The sequence below is a fragment of the Megalops cyprinoides genome, chromosome 9 (genome assembly GCF_013368585.1).
Source record: "Megalops cyprinoides isolate fMegCyp1 chromosome 9, fMegCyp1.pri, whole genome shotgun sequence".
Classification (NCBI taxonomy): domain Eukaryota; kingdom Metazoa; phylum Chordata; class Actinopteri; order Elopiformes; family Megalopidae; genus Megalops; species Megalops cyprinoides.
The window spans coordinates 24,373,219-24,391,703 of NC_050591.1; the positions used below are offsets into that span (position 1 = coordinate 24,373,219).

An 18,485-nucleotide genomic window follows, 5' to 3' on the forward strand; every position below is an offset into this window, starting at 1 on the left:
TCCTCTTCCTAAGCCGTCCACTCTTTTGCAGAGGGGCTGTCATTGATATATCATTGATAGATTTCTTGGGGAGCTGTTTTTTCCCCGGTAATTGTATGTTCTCTGTCATTAAGGATCTCGGCACAGAGGATCCTGTGCAATATTAATAGATGAGTGATTGAAAGGCGTCCTGCAGCAGGGCCGCATTAAGCTCTGGGCACTGAACTCCACTCCTGTCATGTGAAGGACGGGTCTCGTCCTCCTAAAGGATATTGTGCCAACATTTAACTCTCAATCTCGCCGTGGATTCAAGGCAATAACTATTTTTGGTAGCGCGGCATTTATTTCTCTTTCCTCCAGCCACGAGGCACAATGTCAGGTATCGAACACTAATTCCATCTGTCACTCAGTTGTTAAAAAAACAAAAAAAATGAAAACTTTTGAATCCCTCCCGTCGCTCCTGCCTGGACCTTGTCGTTCTCTCGTGTTATTGGCGTGCGTAAAAACCTGGGTGGAAATTGATATTCCACTCTGTTACAAGGGAGATAATGAAAGCTGTGTATATGAGAATGTGTGCTTCGCTGCTGCTAACCGAATGAAACCGGAACAAATATTCATTTATTCATTAAACATACGGCCCCGGAAAATCTGCTGCGACAGTTGCTCCCAGGCAGTTAATGGATGAAATTAATTCCTCTCATTAGCCGCAAACGGAGCGAGTGGCGGCTCTCATTGGATGATTGTGCCTGCTGTGTCTGTGTGCATTTGTACCATTGTTTTGTTTTTTTAAGTAATAACTTCAAATACGCAGCTATTAAAACAAACTTTTTTCCCCCCGCACCTCTGTCAAGGTCTTCGCATGTCTCTCAAGTGAACCCTCTTCCACGTGGGACATAAACAGCCACAGCTGTCTGAGATTGACAGGCGGGTAGATTGAGGCATGGAGGGGCAGATAAATGGATAGGTAGGTGGGCAGATAACAGAATGGAGATATTGACTGATTGGCAGGTAGATTGACAGGCCATGAATAATGGAGGTGTTTTCCGTCTCTTCCCCCATTCCTTTAGAGCGGCTGCCGTGAGACAGTTTGGTGGAAGTTAGAATGTGTATGCAGAGGAAGAAGAGTTAAACAGTCAGACTCCTGACAGTGTGGGTTCCCCTCCCTCACAAAGGCTTCTAATGCCATAATGCGCACCGTATGCAAGGAAGGCTTTAAATCCTTGCAACCAGAGCCAAGGATTGTTAATATTTTTGATATTGTTTGAGATGACAGTGATTTGATAGCAACGTGTTTAAAACAGAACAAGCTGAGATTTTGTCAGGCACGACCTCTTCCAATGCAGCTGCCGTGTTTCTCTTTGTCTCCTCTACCAAGGTCCTTGTGGCACGTTTTACCGGTGTTCCTCGCACAAGAAACCTCTGTGTGTCAGGGATCGTGTCATTTGTGGATGTGGTACAGCATCTAGTCTGTCCATCCATATGTTACTGTCTTTCTGCGGATAAGCATAAGGCACCCTTGGATAAGAGCATCTGCTAAATAACAATATTAAATGACTTTAATCTGTTTGTTTCTTTTATATGTTTCTACCGGAATGTTTTAGCCTTTCTGTGTTGTCTGTCAACCTGACACCCATTCTGTATCCCTCTCTATCGCCTCCTCATCCCACCTTAATTCATGGGAGCGCTGACATCACTCTCTTGTTGTATGTAGAGGGGCTATCCACTAGACCGCCTGTAAGAGGCTACATTCTCAGATGGTGGGGCAGGAGGGTTAGGGTGGGACAGAAACATGAGGGCGGTGCCAGTGACCTCAGGATGCTTCCGGTCCAGCCGGACCCTGGAACCCGTGCACTTCCAAATGAAATAACAAAGAGGGAACTGCAACGAGGGGCCGATAAAAGATGTTTTTCTTGTATTGTCCCCCCCCCCTTCTCCTTCTTCCTAACGCTACAGTGCATTTAACATGAATAATACCAAACCGGCAAACCCAAATCAGATTGGCCACTCCAGTGAGCCCCTGCCGAAACGCAAGCTGCACCTGCGGCGGGAGAGGGGGGGCAACAATGGAGCCGTCGCTGGGAGCAGGCCGCCTCACTCCCCCTGTCCCCCCTTTTGTCTCCCTGATTTTAGAAGAGGCCTCGCTGGAGGAGCAAGTGCGCAGGATAAAGGACATCGAGGCCATCGAGAGCGAGTCTTTTGTTGCCCAGGCTTTCAAATCAACCAGAGATGGCAAAAAGGTGCGCTCCCTCTCCGCCGCCTTTATTTGATTTCCCCGTTTATTCCATCTGTCCGCAGATGAAATGAATAATTCCGTTTGAATGTTGTTTTGTGCGTTTGTTTGTCTGGGGAGTCGTTTTCATCTGCCGCGTTCACAAAAGGAAGAGCCCGGCACAAAAGCCGAAGTGGCCGCAGTCACAGAGAGAAGACACTTGAAAAGGGGCCCTGCTTTCCACTGATACAGTAGCAGCACAGAAGTCATTATTGAAATGATCCGGCTTCAGAGTATGAAGGAATTTGTTTTGTGGGTAATCATTGCTGATCCACCGAGCTCAGGACAAAGCATGACAGTCCGAATAAAACAAAGTAATCTCATAAATTGCACGAGGCATACGTTTCTCTACACTTTTTCTTTTTCCCATCGCAGCACTTATGTGTCTTTTAAAACTATTGGTAGCTGGAGCCTGATCAAGAGGCTGCACTTGGGCTTTTTGAAGCAACATGACAAAGCTGGCATTTAAAGCCACGGGGATGGAGCAGTCATTGTGGAGCCAGGCCCTGCAGCTTTTACAGTTAGCTCTCTGTCTCCATGCTGTTTCGCACCCAGAATATACCTGCAGTACATTTTTCACACATCTGAGCAGCCGATGCTTCAGCTTTGGAAGCACGGTTAACCTGCGGGATCAGGTTGTGTTATGTTAAGGTTGATTAAGGTTGTCGGCCTCTGTTTTAACCTTATGGTTAAGGTTAGGTATGTTGTTCAGCTGCCAGAGAAGTGAAGTCATACTCCAGTCCCATGCTGACACTGCCACCTTGTGGATGGTTCCCAAACTGTACAGTCCAGCACACAATCCAGGACACCATATCAAAACAACAATATCTTAGCCCAGGGGTACCTAGCCAAGCTGTAAATTGTATTTCTGTTTAAAATATGTAATACACGTATGTTAAAATCACAAAATTCATTTAACCAGTTAGTGAAACATGAGAATAATTTGTATTATTTTGTACTTTTATTTTATTTCTTAAGTGTCTTGAAATTGTGAACTGTTAAAAGATTAATTCAGTGCATAAGAAACTGATGAACTACTTGTGTGACACTTGTGTCATTCAGATGCATTCATTTTCCCCCCATTGTCTAGACATAACCTGAAGACTTTCAGAGGGTTATGGCTACCAATTTCCTGACTTTAATCTTTGAGCGTTTTATGTGGACACAGGACAAGCAGAGTACTTGAGCTTACCAGTATTTTAACTTCAACTTTTAAAATTCTTTTATCATATAAGTGAGTGTGAATCATTTATACCAGTCTGCAAAGCTTCTCAGGTCACTGAGTGTGCTTCTGCTACAAACCATAGGCTAAGACTTGTGTAACTGGAAACTCTCATCTGCTGTGGCTGCATTGAATCTGGCATGCTGTGGAACAAATGTGACAGTGTCAGTGTGGTCGGCTTTTTCCGCATTGAACGGCTGGTCTTTCTATGGAAGGGCAACAAGGGCACTGTTGTCTGAGGGAAGAACGCTGTCAACCTAAAATGGTCATCTGACATGTTTATCTTATTGACATTTGGTTTAAAAAAATTCCAGAATAAGTAAATATGTTCTGGGAATGCTGAGATGGATATACTGGGCATGCAAGAGTTAAAAGGCACTTGCAGGGCTAATGCATAAATACTTTGTTTTCTATGCCCTCATTTACTGTAGAACTACCTTGGGTGCCTTTTAAATTGCATTTAAGCAAAAAATGCATGAGAACGGATTAATATTCTAAAACTGCTTTGTCTTCCTTTAGAGTAGCTTATTATTATGGCATCATCAGTACCAGTGGTTGTGTGCACTTTCAGGAGATCTGCAAGTTTGACAGCAGCTCTGATCCAATGAATTTTGCAGGTTTTTGTCTAATTCACCATAGTTTGTTCCATTGTTGATTTGTGAAATGACAACAAGGTAGTGATTCAGTGGGTTAAGTGAAGTCTTACTCGTAATTAATAACCAGTGGATGAAGGAAATTTTATATTGAACATCTGCCACTGCATCACTCTCTGCTATGCTGGTGCATACATGCATTATAATACTTTCTCCTTTTCTGCAGACGTCTGAACCAGCAGAAATCAAGCAAGACCCGGATTCAGAGGACCTGCCCCTTGACAAACAAGAAATCGCCTCTCTTCCAACAGCTATTCGCTATCATGACACTGATACTCTGGCCCACCCCAGTGTAAGTACAACTCTGTACGTGCGTGTGTGTGTGTGTGTGTGTGTGCGTGTCCGCGTGCGCGTGCCCGTGCCCGTGCAGGCATGCTGCTGGCAGTAGAAGTTTGCAGAGGAGTTCATTTTTGCTGTACGTCGCTGCAAACAGAACTCACCAGAACATGCTGAAACACAGCTGGTCTCTGGCCGGGGCTGCAGTCCGCAGGGTGGAGCGGGCAGTGTTTAGTCCTGACACCCGTGTGCATGTGACAAAACGGGATGAATTCTGACGCTGTCGATCGAGAAGGGAGGAAATTAACCAGAGTCGATGGGTTTAATATTTCCGTACAGAAGCAGTGAAAGTGCAGCGTGCGATTCATCTCCAGCTCGCTGGGAAATCCAGTTACCTGTGACGAATGCAGATCCCCCTCGACAGCCTGATCTATGACAGCAATATGCCGAAGGCGGAGGAGCGGAATTAGGAATAATGATTCAATCATTTAACTGCCACAATGTACTGTATGTACTGTAATTTCAAACTCGTTAGCGGCCGGTGCCAGAGCCTGGGTAGCGGAGCGTGCGATGTTGTGTTGAGTCTCCTACATGCAGATAATACACGCTGTTACTGTGCACACGTCCACGCAATCCAGCGCACCAGGCATGAGTGGGACAGGGACAAATGTCCTTCTCTGCTTCTAAAGAAGATATTTTGAAGACTTGAAGATGACACAAGAGTAACTCGGATTCACGCTAAATTCCTCTTCCACACATCGATACATGGGGTGTGGGAGTTGAACGGATCACAGCCCTTTAATAGTGTATAGAGGAATAAACTTCAGCTGTCTGACTCTTAACTGATTAAAGATGAGCATTCAGTTGCTGCTTCAGTGTGTACCGTATCACAAGTGCTTAAATGTAAGCTTGTTCTAAATCAGTCAAAGTCAGGCTTTTATTGTCATTACTCTCTACTGTGTATGCATGTGGCTTTGGTAAGACCGGGCTCTGTTGTTTAGCTGTTGTCTAAAAAACAGGGATGAATTCTGACGCTGTCGATCGAGAAGAGAGGAAATTAACCAGAGTCGATGTTTAGCTGTTGTCTAAAAAACATGTTGGACACAGAATATAGCCTTTGTGTAATATTTATAGATAAGATGTTTTTGCATGTTGATGATTGCATGTTGTTGATTGATTAAATGTAAAATTGGCAGCCCCGAGCAGCATTTATCAGAGAATGTGTCCCCTGTTCTCAGGAGTCAGGACCCCCGTCATGAAGCCTGTCAGTGATCCGGTCATGCCACGAGCCACATGCAGGGTTGAAAGTGCTATGTGTTTGTCGTGTGACCGCTTCCTGTGGTCTGCGTCATGTGACACATGAAAAGCATTTAGGTCATGTGACCTGCTTTCCATTATCAAACGCACAGTGATCTCAATTCGAGCCCGGTATTGCAGGAGTCGCAGGAGTCATCCTTAAGAGCATGCGCACGCAGTATTTGGTTAAGAGAAGTGCCTGCCCCCTTTGTGTTGCGTGACACATACATCTTCAGTTACGTCATCTCCAGTGCATCCATCATGGGTTGAGTGGCAGTTCCTGGTATTTTGTGGGTCACACAGAGGGCCACGCGCCGACGGGGCCGGGCTCCAATCACACTGCATTGTCAGCCTCGTGACCATTCTAGCAGGCGCTTTTTCCACCGCTCAAAGTTTTGACATGCACTATGTGAAAAACAACATGGGAGCGCTGCCATGACTTTCGCTGCCCGTCCTGACGAACACGTGCCTAATCCATTCCCCCCCCCCCCCCCCCGTCCCATCAACCTGCATCTCTCCTCACCTTCCCACTCTGTTCTAATTTCCTGTTTCTTCTGTCATGGTCTGGATTCTGCCCCATTTCCGCTGCCCTTTCTCGGTTTATCCACTAAATCAGCTCTCTCCTCTTTTCCCCTCTCCCGGCATTTTTTTTTCCCTTTTTCCATTTATTCTCTCACCCTCCCTCCCAAATATTTATGCAGAGAAAGAGTGAGTTATTCAGATCTCACTCAGAAGGAGCCATTAACTTCAAGCAGTGTGTAGACGGCACTGCTTAACCAGGGCTGCAGTGCTTGAGCTTCAGCGTACACTGTGCTGTTTTTCCGGCATATGGATACCGTGTTTGAGTCATATCAAAAAATGTATTTTGACTGTAGTTCCCCCCCTTGATACTTTCTGATGTGTGTTGTTTTTGTAACAGGTTTAGTGAAGGTAAAAGTGTCTATTATGTCATTATATTGGCATTACTTTGTGTTGTGGTGTTGTGGCACTGATTTGTCCCTCGTCTTCACAATCTGAGTCTCTATAGCAGAAAAATCTCACGTGTAATGTCCTCTAACTTCTGTCTGTGTGTCTGTCTGTCTGTATGTTCCCCTGCAGTTGTTTATGGACAAGGAAGAGGCCGAGGAGCTCTGGCTGAACAGATTGATCTCCCTTCGCCAGGAGAGGCTCATGGGAAGTCCAGTGCCATGATTGACATAATATCCCCGGAGGCCTGACAGAATGGCTTTTGTATTGGACAGTATTACCATCACATAAAACAAAAGGATCGAATAGGAGTCTCCTGCTGAAGTGTTCGTATTGAAGGCAGTCAGATCTGAGTGTATGTCCTCCATGTGGTGCTCCATCTCTTGTATGGTTAGACATCACAGATCTGGAATTCATCAGCAAGTTGTGATGAGTTGAAACATTGTAAAACTCAGTTTTGTGTTCTTTTATTGACTGTCATTTTTGTAACAAGTTTTGGTTAACATTTTAGAAATAAATGTCAACATTTTAAAAAAATTCTTTCTCCTTTTGTTACAATAGGGGTTCTTATAATTCTGCTGCCATTTTGATAAACAAACCGTGGAAACTATTGCAGGTTCACAGCGTGTTGTGGTCCAAAATACAACCAGCAGCAGTGTGATGAACTTGGTAGTCTGTTGTGAAACAAGTTCAGCAATAGAAACAAAGGAAGCATGAAGCACCAGGTCTGTTACAACCTAGTAGACAGTGTCCCATCTCAAACTCTATTTACAGTCTGGGCATATGTCTGGGTTATAATGGGCTGGGGCGGGGGATGGGAGGCCCTTGCACGCTTGCGTTCTCCTGCGTAGCAACTAAAATGTCACCATTAGTCTCCAAGTGTTCCTGGGGCCTGCACTGCTTGGTGGCCTGCAAACGTACCGCTCCCCTTTTTTTCTCGCTAAAAATACAGCAGTGTATGTTTCCACGCTCTTTTACTGGGCAGACCAGCAATACTAGCACAGCAGATGTCTGTCCTTACGCCAGTCAGCCAGATGCCTGGGTGTTGGGTGGCAGATCCTATTGCAGAAGCACAGGGTTCTGTTACTGATTGCGCTGACTTGTGATTAAGAACTGAAGCAATAGTCATTTCACCACCAGGAATCGGCAAACTTGATAGTCAAGCGCTTGAACAACAAACCCTTGTGCTGTATAAGTAAAAGTGATCACCACTTGAGTGACTGTATTGAAGACTGGTTTCATATTTATTTGCACAGTGTGTCTGTTTTAATAATTTCAAACTTCAGAGCACAAGGATGGCTACTTTGTTAGTTTGCACAGCAGAATAATTATGTGTATACAGTACCATAGCCATCAGTGTTCTACTTAAAGGTATGCTAAAATTTTGGCATTTTCTATTTGTATCAAAAATTAAGTGTTTTCTCATTACTTGCTATCTATTAACTGGTGAAAAAATGTGACCTACAATATGTAGATCGTTCTAGACTAATGATGAATTGGAATGTTGTTGAGCTTTTAGGTTTGACGTAACAATGTAATGCTTCTAGAAATGTGTCTCATCATATAGAATAACTACTCCATAAAATGCCTAAACTAAAAATGTGCCAAAAACATCACTTTTGGAAAAAATGCATGATCTTCATTCCAGTTCTGCTCAGTGTTGTTTGCTCCACCGTAAAGATTCTGTCAACATTGCTTTGGGTTATCATTTTGGCTGCAAGCAGACACGCCTTTTGGTGTACCTGGTCTTTATTTTGATTGGATAACGTGGTAAAAAAAGAAATGAAGCAAAAATGTGGTTATCTTAGCAGTAATAATCTGCCAGTAATCTTAGCAGTCTAGTTTTAAAGTGTCCGTAAGGCTTAAGGACACTGCATACTTCTATGTGAAAATGATTTTGATTTTTGTGACACCACATGACACCGTTTGTTCATGCTGCAATAGTCAAAACGAACTCATTCGCCACAAGATGGCACAATGTGAGATAAGCACATTTGTGAAGTGTTCAGCTTTGATAAGACAAAACGGAGACGGAGGAAGGCGGATTCCATACTAATTTACATGCAAAGCTAAATAATTGAGCCTATAGAACCTAAAACGTAATATTCTCAATGCGCTTTACCTCCTTGGCATACTACTGCTGAATAATTAATACTTATGCTATAATAGTATCTAGCTGTGTTTTCAGAAATTGGTATATTCATAATCAATTAAAAGACTGGCCACTTTTCTAGAATTCTCAGGAACTTAGACGAGCTGGCGTTGCCATGACACCGGACTAGCAACACAGCAGTAAAATCAGCCGGTCCCTGAATAGCCAGCCAATCGGGAAGCTGGAGAAAGGTCATGTGCCGCGCAGCCCTGCGGCTCAGCGTTTTAATATGTTGCGTGGTTCTGTAGTTACTTCGCAGACGTAAAAAAACACAAGGGACGGCGGTGCTTTCAGAGAGAACCTTAAGGCATTAACAACCGTATAGCTACCTGTAGCGCTAGGCAACCACTGAAGCGTGGAAATGTTTAACAGCCTTCTCAGGGAATTCGACGACGATCCGTTCTTCTCGTAAGTATATTTTAGTAACGTTAATCTGATTGTGACAGACGTGTGAATTGCTTGTGTGGATCCCTTGGTTTGATTCACTTAAAATTGCCAGCTGGATATGTTAGGTACCGTAGAAGCTTTATCACCGTTAGCTTGTCATGTCCAGTCTTTCATGTTATAGATGTGTTAAAATAACATTAACAATACCATACACGTTAGTGGTTTAAAACTAACTGCGTCCTACACGTTTGTTGGCTAGGGTTGAGAGCCATCTGCCTGTATAGGGTAGTTAACATTGCGCACCTGCCTTATCTCAGTAGTTGGTTAACTGTCAGGTTGGATGAACTTGGGGGTCACCAGCGTGATGTTTATCTTTAAATGAATATTACAGATGCTTGCTGGTTGACCGAAGCGAAGATAACTAGTTATCTTGTAACATTCTAGGCTGTTCGCCGGTTGAATCTTTATTGAACATTTAGACAGTTATTGTAGTCTAGTTATGTAAATCAGTCGAGTTAGCAAATTGAGCAAAAACATTTTAGCCATTTCCCCCATATAAAGTGTGGTTAACTTTGGTAACTACTGCGTAGTAGTAATTTCGTAGTAGTAAATTCTAATTTCGCTAGACCGAGTAGATTAGTATTATTATTATTATTATTATTAGCAATATTTGAATTTTTTTCTTGTCCAGCAACAATGTTGGTTAACAGTATCTGATTTTAGACAACGTAATATGACGATGACCTAGTCTAGCAGGCTGTCTTGAATATTCAGTGTGTACTGTAGCCATTGAAGGGGATAGTAGCAAGTTTACCCAAACATTTTTAGCTGTTATTTTCCCAGCAGTGGTATCTTAAATTAGCTAAAGCAGATTAAATAAATATAGCATTTGAAACTGCATTCTCTCATGAATGGAGTTTGGCGTTGTCTGAGGCTGCAATCCTCGCTTGGCCGAGGAGCCCTGGCATGGTACCGCTGCCATGTCCGCTCCAGTGGGAATGTGCCAAAGGCGCTGGCGCAAGACGCCATCTGTGCCGCTGAGACCCAGGTTTAGCAGGTTTTACCGTGCACTTGCTAGCTTACTGCCCATGCACGAAACGCCAGATATTTCAGGTTATAACGTGGGAGGATATAGGGTTAACGTCAGATGCTGTTACTGTACACTGACATTAACGAAAGGGACGAAGACACATGTACAGTTTTAACGTTAGCTGCATTCAGGGCGTGCTTGCGTAACAGGGTTGAAGTTATGCCACTGGAGTGCAGGCAGCGAGGTCGATAGTTGCACACAATTTAAATCACTATCTAACTACATTTGGAAATAATTGAAATGAAAATAAACCCCTCGAGGTGTAAGTATGTCGGATGCGTTGTTATGGATTTGTGTGCTTATTATTACGAATTTGTGCAACTGTTTTATGAGGGGAGCAAAAAGTAACTTGGTAAATTTAACAAAACGCTAATTTCTAGCTAATCAATGCAGCTCAGAGAATGCAAAATATAGTGGTGTGGTCATAGATTTTATTATTGCACAATTCGTACCATCATTGCTTACGTTATAAGGCTTTTTAAATATGGGTAAATATTGGAAAAAAAATGTTGGAATGTAGTTGCTTGTAAATCGAAAGAATATATTGAAATAACCGCCCACATTTTGAAAAGTGTACCTAGAGTAGCTATTATAATATTTTGTTAGACAAGAACATTTTATAGGTTTATTGCATGTACACATATAGGTATTTTGTTTTATTGTCTTGTCCTTTTTTTTTTTTTTTTACAAATAACAACTATTACCACACTGACAGTGCATTAACATTGCATTATTTGGTCACTGACACTTGCTAGATTCTACAGGTAGGTGCCAAGTGCATCAGGTCTGGGGGGATGTGGCCAAACCAAAAATTTAATTTTGGTTTGTCTGCACGTGGGACAGTCATCCTCCATGAGTTCATCTTGAGTGGGGGGTGTGGTGAGCAGTCCAACCATTCTGTCACTTTGCGCTTAACTTTCAGTAACCTATTTAAGTGAGTATTACAATCTTTAAATTTGACCATGTTGTCAGTTAATTTCAGTGACAGGCAACTGATGAAATCACATGTGAGAGGTGAGATCACACTGCTATTGCAGTCAGAAAAAAAGCAGTTAGATGATCATGAATCCTGTCATAGAGGGTGACATTATCCTGAGTAGTCAGCAGTCCCCCTTACTCTGTAACCAGAAGTCGTTTAGTTGTCCAGGTTGCTGTCATTAATGCCTTTTTAATAACCAGCCTTTATTGTGTAGGTTCGTGTACAGTCTGTCAACACTCATAAATCAGTAAAACCAGGCAAGAATGCCAGCATGAGAATGGTGAATATTGCAGTGTTTAATGCAGCAATAACCTTAGGCATCAAATCACTTTGCTCACTCCTAACCTGCTGCAGACCCAGCTGAAAGCAGAGTTGAACAGCAGGCTCTTGTTCTGAATTTCTTCTTCTCTTCTTCCCATTTTCCCCTTTCTCTATAGCTCATCTAGGTAAGCTTAAAGTTTATACATGTTTTTCTACTTTAATGCATGTCTAAATTGCCGTCCCACCTTGCGACTCCTCTCTGCTCCACCCTGCGCCCCACAGGGATCCCTTCCAGGCACACAATGAGCGCGTGCGGCAGATGATGCGGACCTTCTCCGACCCCTTTGGCCACGACATAATGCCACGACTGACGGATGGGCGAGGCAGGGAGCCTCGAGACAGAGGGACAGGGGGACAGCCTGGCACCAGCATGGCGCTTCGGCAGGACCGCATGGTAAGGGAGTGTAGGTGACAGTGTACTATACTGTTGTGGTTCTCCTTCGGGTTCTGGATATGCAGCCAGACTTGATGACACTGCAGTTGCATCTTTTCTGTAAAGTGTTTTATCTGCATTCTGACATCATGAGTATAAATGCATCTAATCAATATAGACACGCACAATATTAAAATGCATCGAATAAATCAGTGCTATTTCAGGAAAAAAATGAACAAGTGCTCATGACTGTACTGGTGTGCTTGAAAGTTTTTCCTTGAAAGGAAAAAAGTTCTCTGATGCCATTTCTAGCAAATGATAGATTATTACCACCCTAGTTCATCACTGCTGTTCTCAGAATGGCCGGCCTTTACCACTCATTGCTGCTCCCAGGGTGCTAGTACTGAGTCATGCTGATAGTTGAGATCTTCAGCAATGTGTGCTCATGACTGACCCACATTTCCCCCCATCCGGGTCGATGAGTGAAGAAGCCCCACACATGCGTTTAGCCTCTGTGCCCCTGCCTGCTGTTCCAGCGAACAGGGGGGGGAAAAAAGGCACCAAAAAAAAAAACAAAAGGCAGGGTTTACTGGGGTCACAGATTGACGGGGATGGAAAATTGCCATGGCTATGTAATTCAATCCCTGGCTGGTGGTAACAGACTTATTGAACAGAGAAGCGCTTCAAGTTTGGGTCGCAGAAGGGCAGCTCCTGGCCTCGTATCACTGTTATCTTTAGCAAGAGGGGTATTTTTAGACCACCCAGCCAGTGCATTGTTCCACTTACTCTCTTCTTTCTCAGACAAATGGACCAATAGTTCTCTGGAGAACACAGCGAGCAAGCCAACACCAAAATAATCCTGTTTGTTTTGATTCATTGTCAGGCCTGCTGTTGATGTATCTTACGTGCAAAGGGCAAAACTCCTGACAGTTGTCTTTGTCTTGCAACCACTTTGAGCGCATTTTACAGTGCGCAGCTGTAAGGTTATCATGTTCTTTCTTATGTGTTTTCAAAACATTGACAGTAGATGCTTAAAGTCATGCTCGGTCCAGTAAGCCTGGACACATAACAACAGAAATGAAAGGCTATGGATTTTTCCCTCAGTCTGTTTTTGTGGACTGCCGCCCTGTTGTGCAATCGTAGTTTTGCAGAACAAAAGCGCATAGAATGGAGCGGATTGGCGGAGGACGCGTAAGAGGGTGGTGCGGTGCGGTGTTATCCCTGAGGAGGAGCTCCGAAAGGCTTTGCTCCCAGCTCGCCTGAAGACACCTTCCAGTGTGGAGCCTCATGATACTCAGCTGCTCACTCTGGAAGCCCAGAGGTGCTAAACATAGTCCCCGCATCCCGTGCTAATCCTTCGCCTCTGCATGGGGCCAATATATTAATCCCGGGTAATTACTTTCATCAGATGCCAGACTCTTCCTGGACTTGCAACCTTTTTCCCCCCATTCTGCAGAGGCAAGGGAATCCGTGCACCCCACAAAAAGGAAGAAAGCTTTGGTTTCATTAAGAGAAAAAACGGCTAGTGAGTCTGCACACTGCACCTTACACCAGACCTTTTGCAGTCTATAAGGCACAGTGTTGAGGTGCTGCTTTAATGAAGCACATACATTGCAATGTCCCTTCTGCTTCACTCATATCCTATGGCTTTGTTTCCAGGACTATTGGCAATGATAGATGCACCCTCCTTCTGTTCTACAGTGTCGTGTGCTTCAGTGACCTGTCTTCCACCTAAGTACACACACACATACACAGTGATCAGTCTTGTCGTGTCATCTGACCCAGTGCTGGATCCTACAGCCAGCGAATGTGTACGCTCCTCACATTCAAGGCCATTTGGAATAGAGTTTCCCTCCAGCCCATCTCTCTCGGATACGTGCTTACTTAATATCAGCTTTCACAGGAATCTTTAAAGGCAAAGGGGTGTTAGAAAATCAGCACATACGTATGTAAGTCTTCAGTCCACTGTGTCACTTAGACAAACTGAAATAAAACATGAAGAGAATACATAAAGGCACATGTCACTCATTTGCTCTGAGATCCATTGAAAGGTGGCTGCCTAAGCTTTGCCAGAGTCCTCTCTTTACCCAGAATCCACCTGTCCTTTAAAGACTCAGCAGGGGTACTCTCCCTCATGATCTAAAATAAAGGCTGCTGTCCCTCTGCGCCCTGTGAGTCATGCTTCTGCTTCGCTGCCACGAGGGGCATAGTGAGAGGCACAATGCCATGACAAGCTGCTGAAAAAAGGGCTGTGAGCTCAAGCCCAGGTGGTGCTCTGACCCCCTGCACCAGCACAGGGCACTTAAAATAATGTGCCAAAGACCATGTTGGACATGCGGCGTATTTTGCACTTTCAACCCTGGCTGTCTAAAAATACACCCACAGCAGAAATATAACTTGCCTCATGGGCTTTATTAGTGCATAGACGCTTTCATGAGTGTTGATAGTTTTACATCACCGTGACCTTTAGAAAGAGCTGACACCACGGCGCAGAGACTCTTGTCTGATTGGATCCCTGCATAATTCCTGGAATAAGGATCCGTTTCACTGTTAAATCCGTAATAATCCGTGGCCACGGGTACGAATTAGAGAGTATCAGTTCACTCACAGTACCACAATATCACCCCCACCACTTCCCCCCGTTTGGCGTCCTGGGGGGGGGTCACAGCAGAAATGTCTGTCATATTCTCTCAGCTTGCACACTCAGCAAGGCAAGGTGCTTAGCCCCATTGGTATTGTGCATGGGCATTCCATATCAAATACCGGAATAGACCATGTAAATACACATATTCAACATCCATTATACATTCCCATGATTCTTTGTCCCCACATTTCTCTTTTGTAATACTCGTTTGGGTCACACTTTGGCAGTGTTGACAGCATGGTCAGCACTAGGACATAGCTTTAATGAAACTTGTCCTCTCCGTTCCTTTCCAAAATGACCAGAAGTTTGTTGTTTGAATGCCAATACCTGAACGATTGCCATCGGACATACTGATTTTATACATACTAAAAACGTATTTGTCTCCGCGTGACAACCCTCAAATCTGGGTGGGTGGATGGCTGAGTTTAGAGGCTCATTTCCCTTCACACATTTTCAGGTGCGCAGGAAGGTCACAATGATTACAGGGTTGTTTCCACCTACACCCAGATGTAGGTGATATGTGAAAGCAGGTATATCCAGAAACAGTTGGCTGCCTAGTACTTTGTGAGGCCAAGGTGTAGTTGCACTATGATTAGTAGAAGCAGCTGTCTTTACGGAACCAACAAAGAAGGACGTAGCCTGGCAAAATGGCAGGTGAAGAGTGTGATCTCCCACAATTAGAAATAAGTACATTTTGAGCATGACCAGAGAGATGGAGGCTGTGTTGGTCTTTTTACGTACCAGCTAGCTACAAGGTGATGCAAACGCCGTTATAAAGGAACAGTGAACCAACTACCAGTCATCTAATGTTACAGACCGACAGTTAATTGCGCCTTAAGATAATGTAATTGCAGTGCAGAATAATTCTTAGCTAGATCTGTGTCCTGTGAGGTTGTGGAGCCACAGTTGGATGTGGTGAATGGAAGCGAGGGCATATGTGCGTGCTGCTGTCACCCTTGTGGCTGTAGCTTGTGTTTGCTCTCTCCCCTGCTGGGCCCGTTCCTCTGGAAACTGCCCCTCTGGCAGATTCTGGCAGGGATGCACAGTGGAGTGCTATTGGATTCCCTGGAGACCTGTGGTTAGTTACAGGACTGCAGTACAAGGGAATGTTCTGTGGTTGGTTATTGCCATGCTAAACATGAAGTGGAAGAATACTGACTATTTGAAGAGCTGTATTATGCAGCAGCACTGGGGTAATGTGACTCCTTGAAGAGTTGTACCCTGTTGTCAAAATGGGGACAACTGACTATTTAATTGGCTCTACTATACAGTATTAATGTGGCAAACTGACTACACAGGGATGCACTGTCATGTAACATTGGGGGAACTGGGACTGATTTAGCTGTACTACACACTAGCAGTGTGGAGAACTGTGTGCTGGGCTGCAATGTGACATTATCACAGTTATTACATTATTATATTTTCATTCAGAGATGTGAAAAAGTAGAACTGATTTTTTAAGCTCTTGCCACATTTATAGTAGCGTGGCTATGTGAAGAATTACCAGATGAATGATAGTTACCAATAATATTATTACTGGGTAACTTAAAATTTGACACATTAAACATGTACATTGATTTTTGCTGTGACTGAATGGAATATCGTGGGTGAATGTGCAGCAAATGTTCTGCTTTTCTCCAGGGCATGGACTTCAGAAACCCCTTCAGCATGATGGACAATATGATGTTCGGCATGAGGAATGTGATGGAGGATATGCACAGAAACTTTGTGAGTCTTGTCTCTTTCTGTTCTATGCTCCTTCCTCGGGCCATTTCCTGACTTTGTTGACACTGTTACTGCCATCTGAGTTTCATTGCTGTCGATGCTTGTGTGTGTTTTCCAGGAGAACCTATCAACAGACTCCAACACCCACTCCTTCAGCTCCTCCTCGGTCATGACGTACTCCAAGGTCGGGGATGAACCTCCCAAGGTGTTCCAGGCCTCCAGCCAGACACGTCAGGCACCGGGTGGGGTAGGTAGAGGGAGGGAGGATAGTGTTTGACGGATAGATTGACAGGAAGATTAATGTCCTGTTAGTTCATCTCAGTGCTAAACTGCAATCTGACCATCCTCTGATCTCATCATCCAGATAAAGGAAACCCGGCGGTCGATGAAGGACTCGGAGAGCGGGTGGGAGAAGATGGCGATAGGACACCATATCCATGACCGAGGACACGTCATTGAGAAGAAGCACAACCGGAGGACTGGAGAACGGGAGTTCAACCAGGACTTTCAAAACATGGACGAAAGTATGTGTGTCCTCAACATAGGCCTTGAAAGATATTATCTATTATTTTCCCCATTTCTACATATGAGAAAAAATGCAAGAGAGAGACCATTTTGGGTGTTTTTTTTGCATTAAGTGCTTAAATTTTGTCACACACACTTAGTATTCCAGTATTGCAGCAGTATCCTGATATTTGGGATTGTAGCCTATCACTGCACAGATCATTTATTTTAACCATTGCTGGTATAAAGTCCATCAGACTCTTTAGGGTTAAAAGCCATACCAAAACTGCACCTGACGCCTGAACCTTGCCTTTTGACCTCGCAGCTGAAGCACAGTCTTTCGATGATGAATGGCAGCAGGAGGTATCGAAATTCTGTCCACCTACCCGCATGTCCCGCCTGGAGGCACCGAAAACTAGGGCCGTGCACCGAGCAGCCATCGCCAATGCTGAGGAGGGCAGGAGGTCAGTGATCCCCATGACCCAATGCATCTGACACACCCACCTTTTACCCTCCGGTGTCTAATGACGGGTAGACTTCAAGTCAAAACATACCAACCAACCAGGAACACCAGTAAAATATCTATGATGTTGTTACTATCACTTTAACTCCATTAATACCATTGTATTAATAGTCAGTTCTTTGTGTCGTAACAGTTATTCGCTTGTTTGGTTAATTACTGGTAGGCTGACTTATGATTGATTGGATTCTTCTGTGTTTTTCCAGTGAGAAGCCAAAGCTGAAAGCAGAGGGGAGGAAAGCGCGCGTCAGTGACCCCAACGCCAAGGGATCCAGCATGAAAAAACAATGAAGTCATAGCAGGAATAAAAACAGGAATAAAACTCTTCAGGAAACAATGCTCTGGTGCTCCTGTGTGCCTCCCAGACCAAATCCCTTTGCTTTCCAGCAGTCTTTTGTTCAGCTGAGCTGGTGGATAGCTACTGAAATTTCTACTGTGTTTTCTTTCAGTCCCCTTTCTCCATGTTTATGATCACAGCACAGATTAAAAGCAGAGTTTTACATGAATCCAGTCTCTTTACCAATCGGAGCAGGTCCAATCACACATGCTTGCTGTAAAAGCTAGGGAGAATCTTTAGGACAGCTAGGAGGAGCAGTGAAACATAGACTGCAATGTGCTGTAGGAATTCAGGAATCATTTCATTGTCTGAGAATGTAGACAAACACACTGATTTTTTTTTCCCCCCGAAACAGCAGGGTTACAAGATGCCATTCATGTATTTGGGATACACAACAAAAGGCATAGAAACACTGTAATTTTAGGTTACAGCAGATTGTGCACCTGAGTGAGTAGAAAACTCTGTATCTCATTTTAAGGTTGTACAGAATGCATCCGTAAAGGTCACAAATATATTTTGAGAATTTTGTTGTTTATAGTTCCTGCATACATTTAGATTAATAGTGTGTGTATATGTGAAATGTGTAGTTGCCATGATCCTCAAGATATTTTATCTGCTGTAAGTTGTCTTTGTAAAAATATATATATATATATAAACAAATGCCCTTTTTATATTCTTTGTCAATTGTCTCATCAATTCCAATATTAAGTAGCATGGGGATCTTTAACAGTTTTTGTGAAATCCTCATATCTTTTGGTGAAATCAGTTTTAACACAGAAAGAGACTTTGAAA

At 43.8% G+C, this 18,485-nt stretch overlaps 2 protein-coding genes across 4 annotated transcripts in view; both read left to right on the forward strand.

Annotated features, from left to right (window-relative positions):
• rsrc1 (arginine/serine-rich coiled-coil 1) overlaps positions 1–7,001 on the forward strand; it is a 123,035-nt gene extending 116,034 nt beyond the window's left edge. For both annotated transcript variants that reach the window (XM_036537462.1, XM_036537461.1), the window contains exons 8-10: positions 2,110–2,216; positions 4,290–4,415; positions 6,794–7,001. In XM_036537462.1, the coding sequence (XP_036393355.1) occupies positions 2,110–2,216; positions 4,290–4,415; positions 6,794–6,886 (326 nt within the window). In that variant the 3' untranslated portion in view covers positions 6,887–7,001. The remainder of the gene's footprint in view (positions 1–2,109; positions 2,217–4,289; positions 4,416–6,793) is intronic.
• Positions 7,002–9,082: 2,081 nt separating this feature from the next.
• Positions 9,083–18,352, forward strand: mlf1 (myeloid leukemia factor 1). 2 transcript variants are annotated; one of them, XM_036536862.1, is made up of 8 exons: positions 9,083–9,221; positions 11,707–11,715; positions 11,813–11,984; positions 16,249–16,335; positions 16,451–16,579; positions 16,697–16,856; positions 17,162–17,300; positions 17,563–18,352. In XM_036536862.1, exons 1-8 carry the CDS (start codon positions 9,175–9,177, stop codon positions 17,645–17,647), a joined length of 828 nt encoding a protein of 275 aa, XP_036392755.1. In that variant the 5' UTR covers positions 9,083–9,174; the 3' UTR covers positions 17,648–18,352. The 2 variants fall into 2 exon arrangements, with proteins under 2 accessions (XP_036392755.1, XP_036392756.1); XM_036536863.1 differs by lacking the exon at positions 11,707–11,715.
• Positions 18,353–18,485: the final 133 nt, after the last annotated feature.

Excerpts from the sequence above, each read along its gene's own strand:
- mlf1 (XM_036536862.1), top strand. The coding sequence starts at position 9,175 with ATGTTTAACAGCCTTCTCAGGGAATTCGACGACGATCCGTTCTTCTC. Across the intron at positions 16,336-16,450 it reads AGGATATGCACAGAAACTTT|GAGAACCTATCAACAGACTC; the intron begins GTGAGTCTTGTC and ends TGTGTTTTCCAG. Across the intron at positions 16,580-16,696 it reads CACGTCAGGCACCGGGTGGG|ATAAAGGAAACCCGGCGGTC; the intron begins GTAGGTAGAGGG and ends CTCATCATCCAG.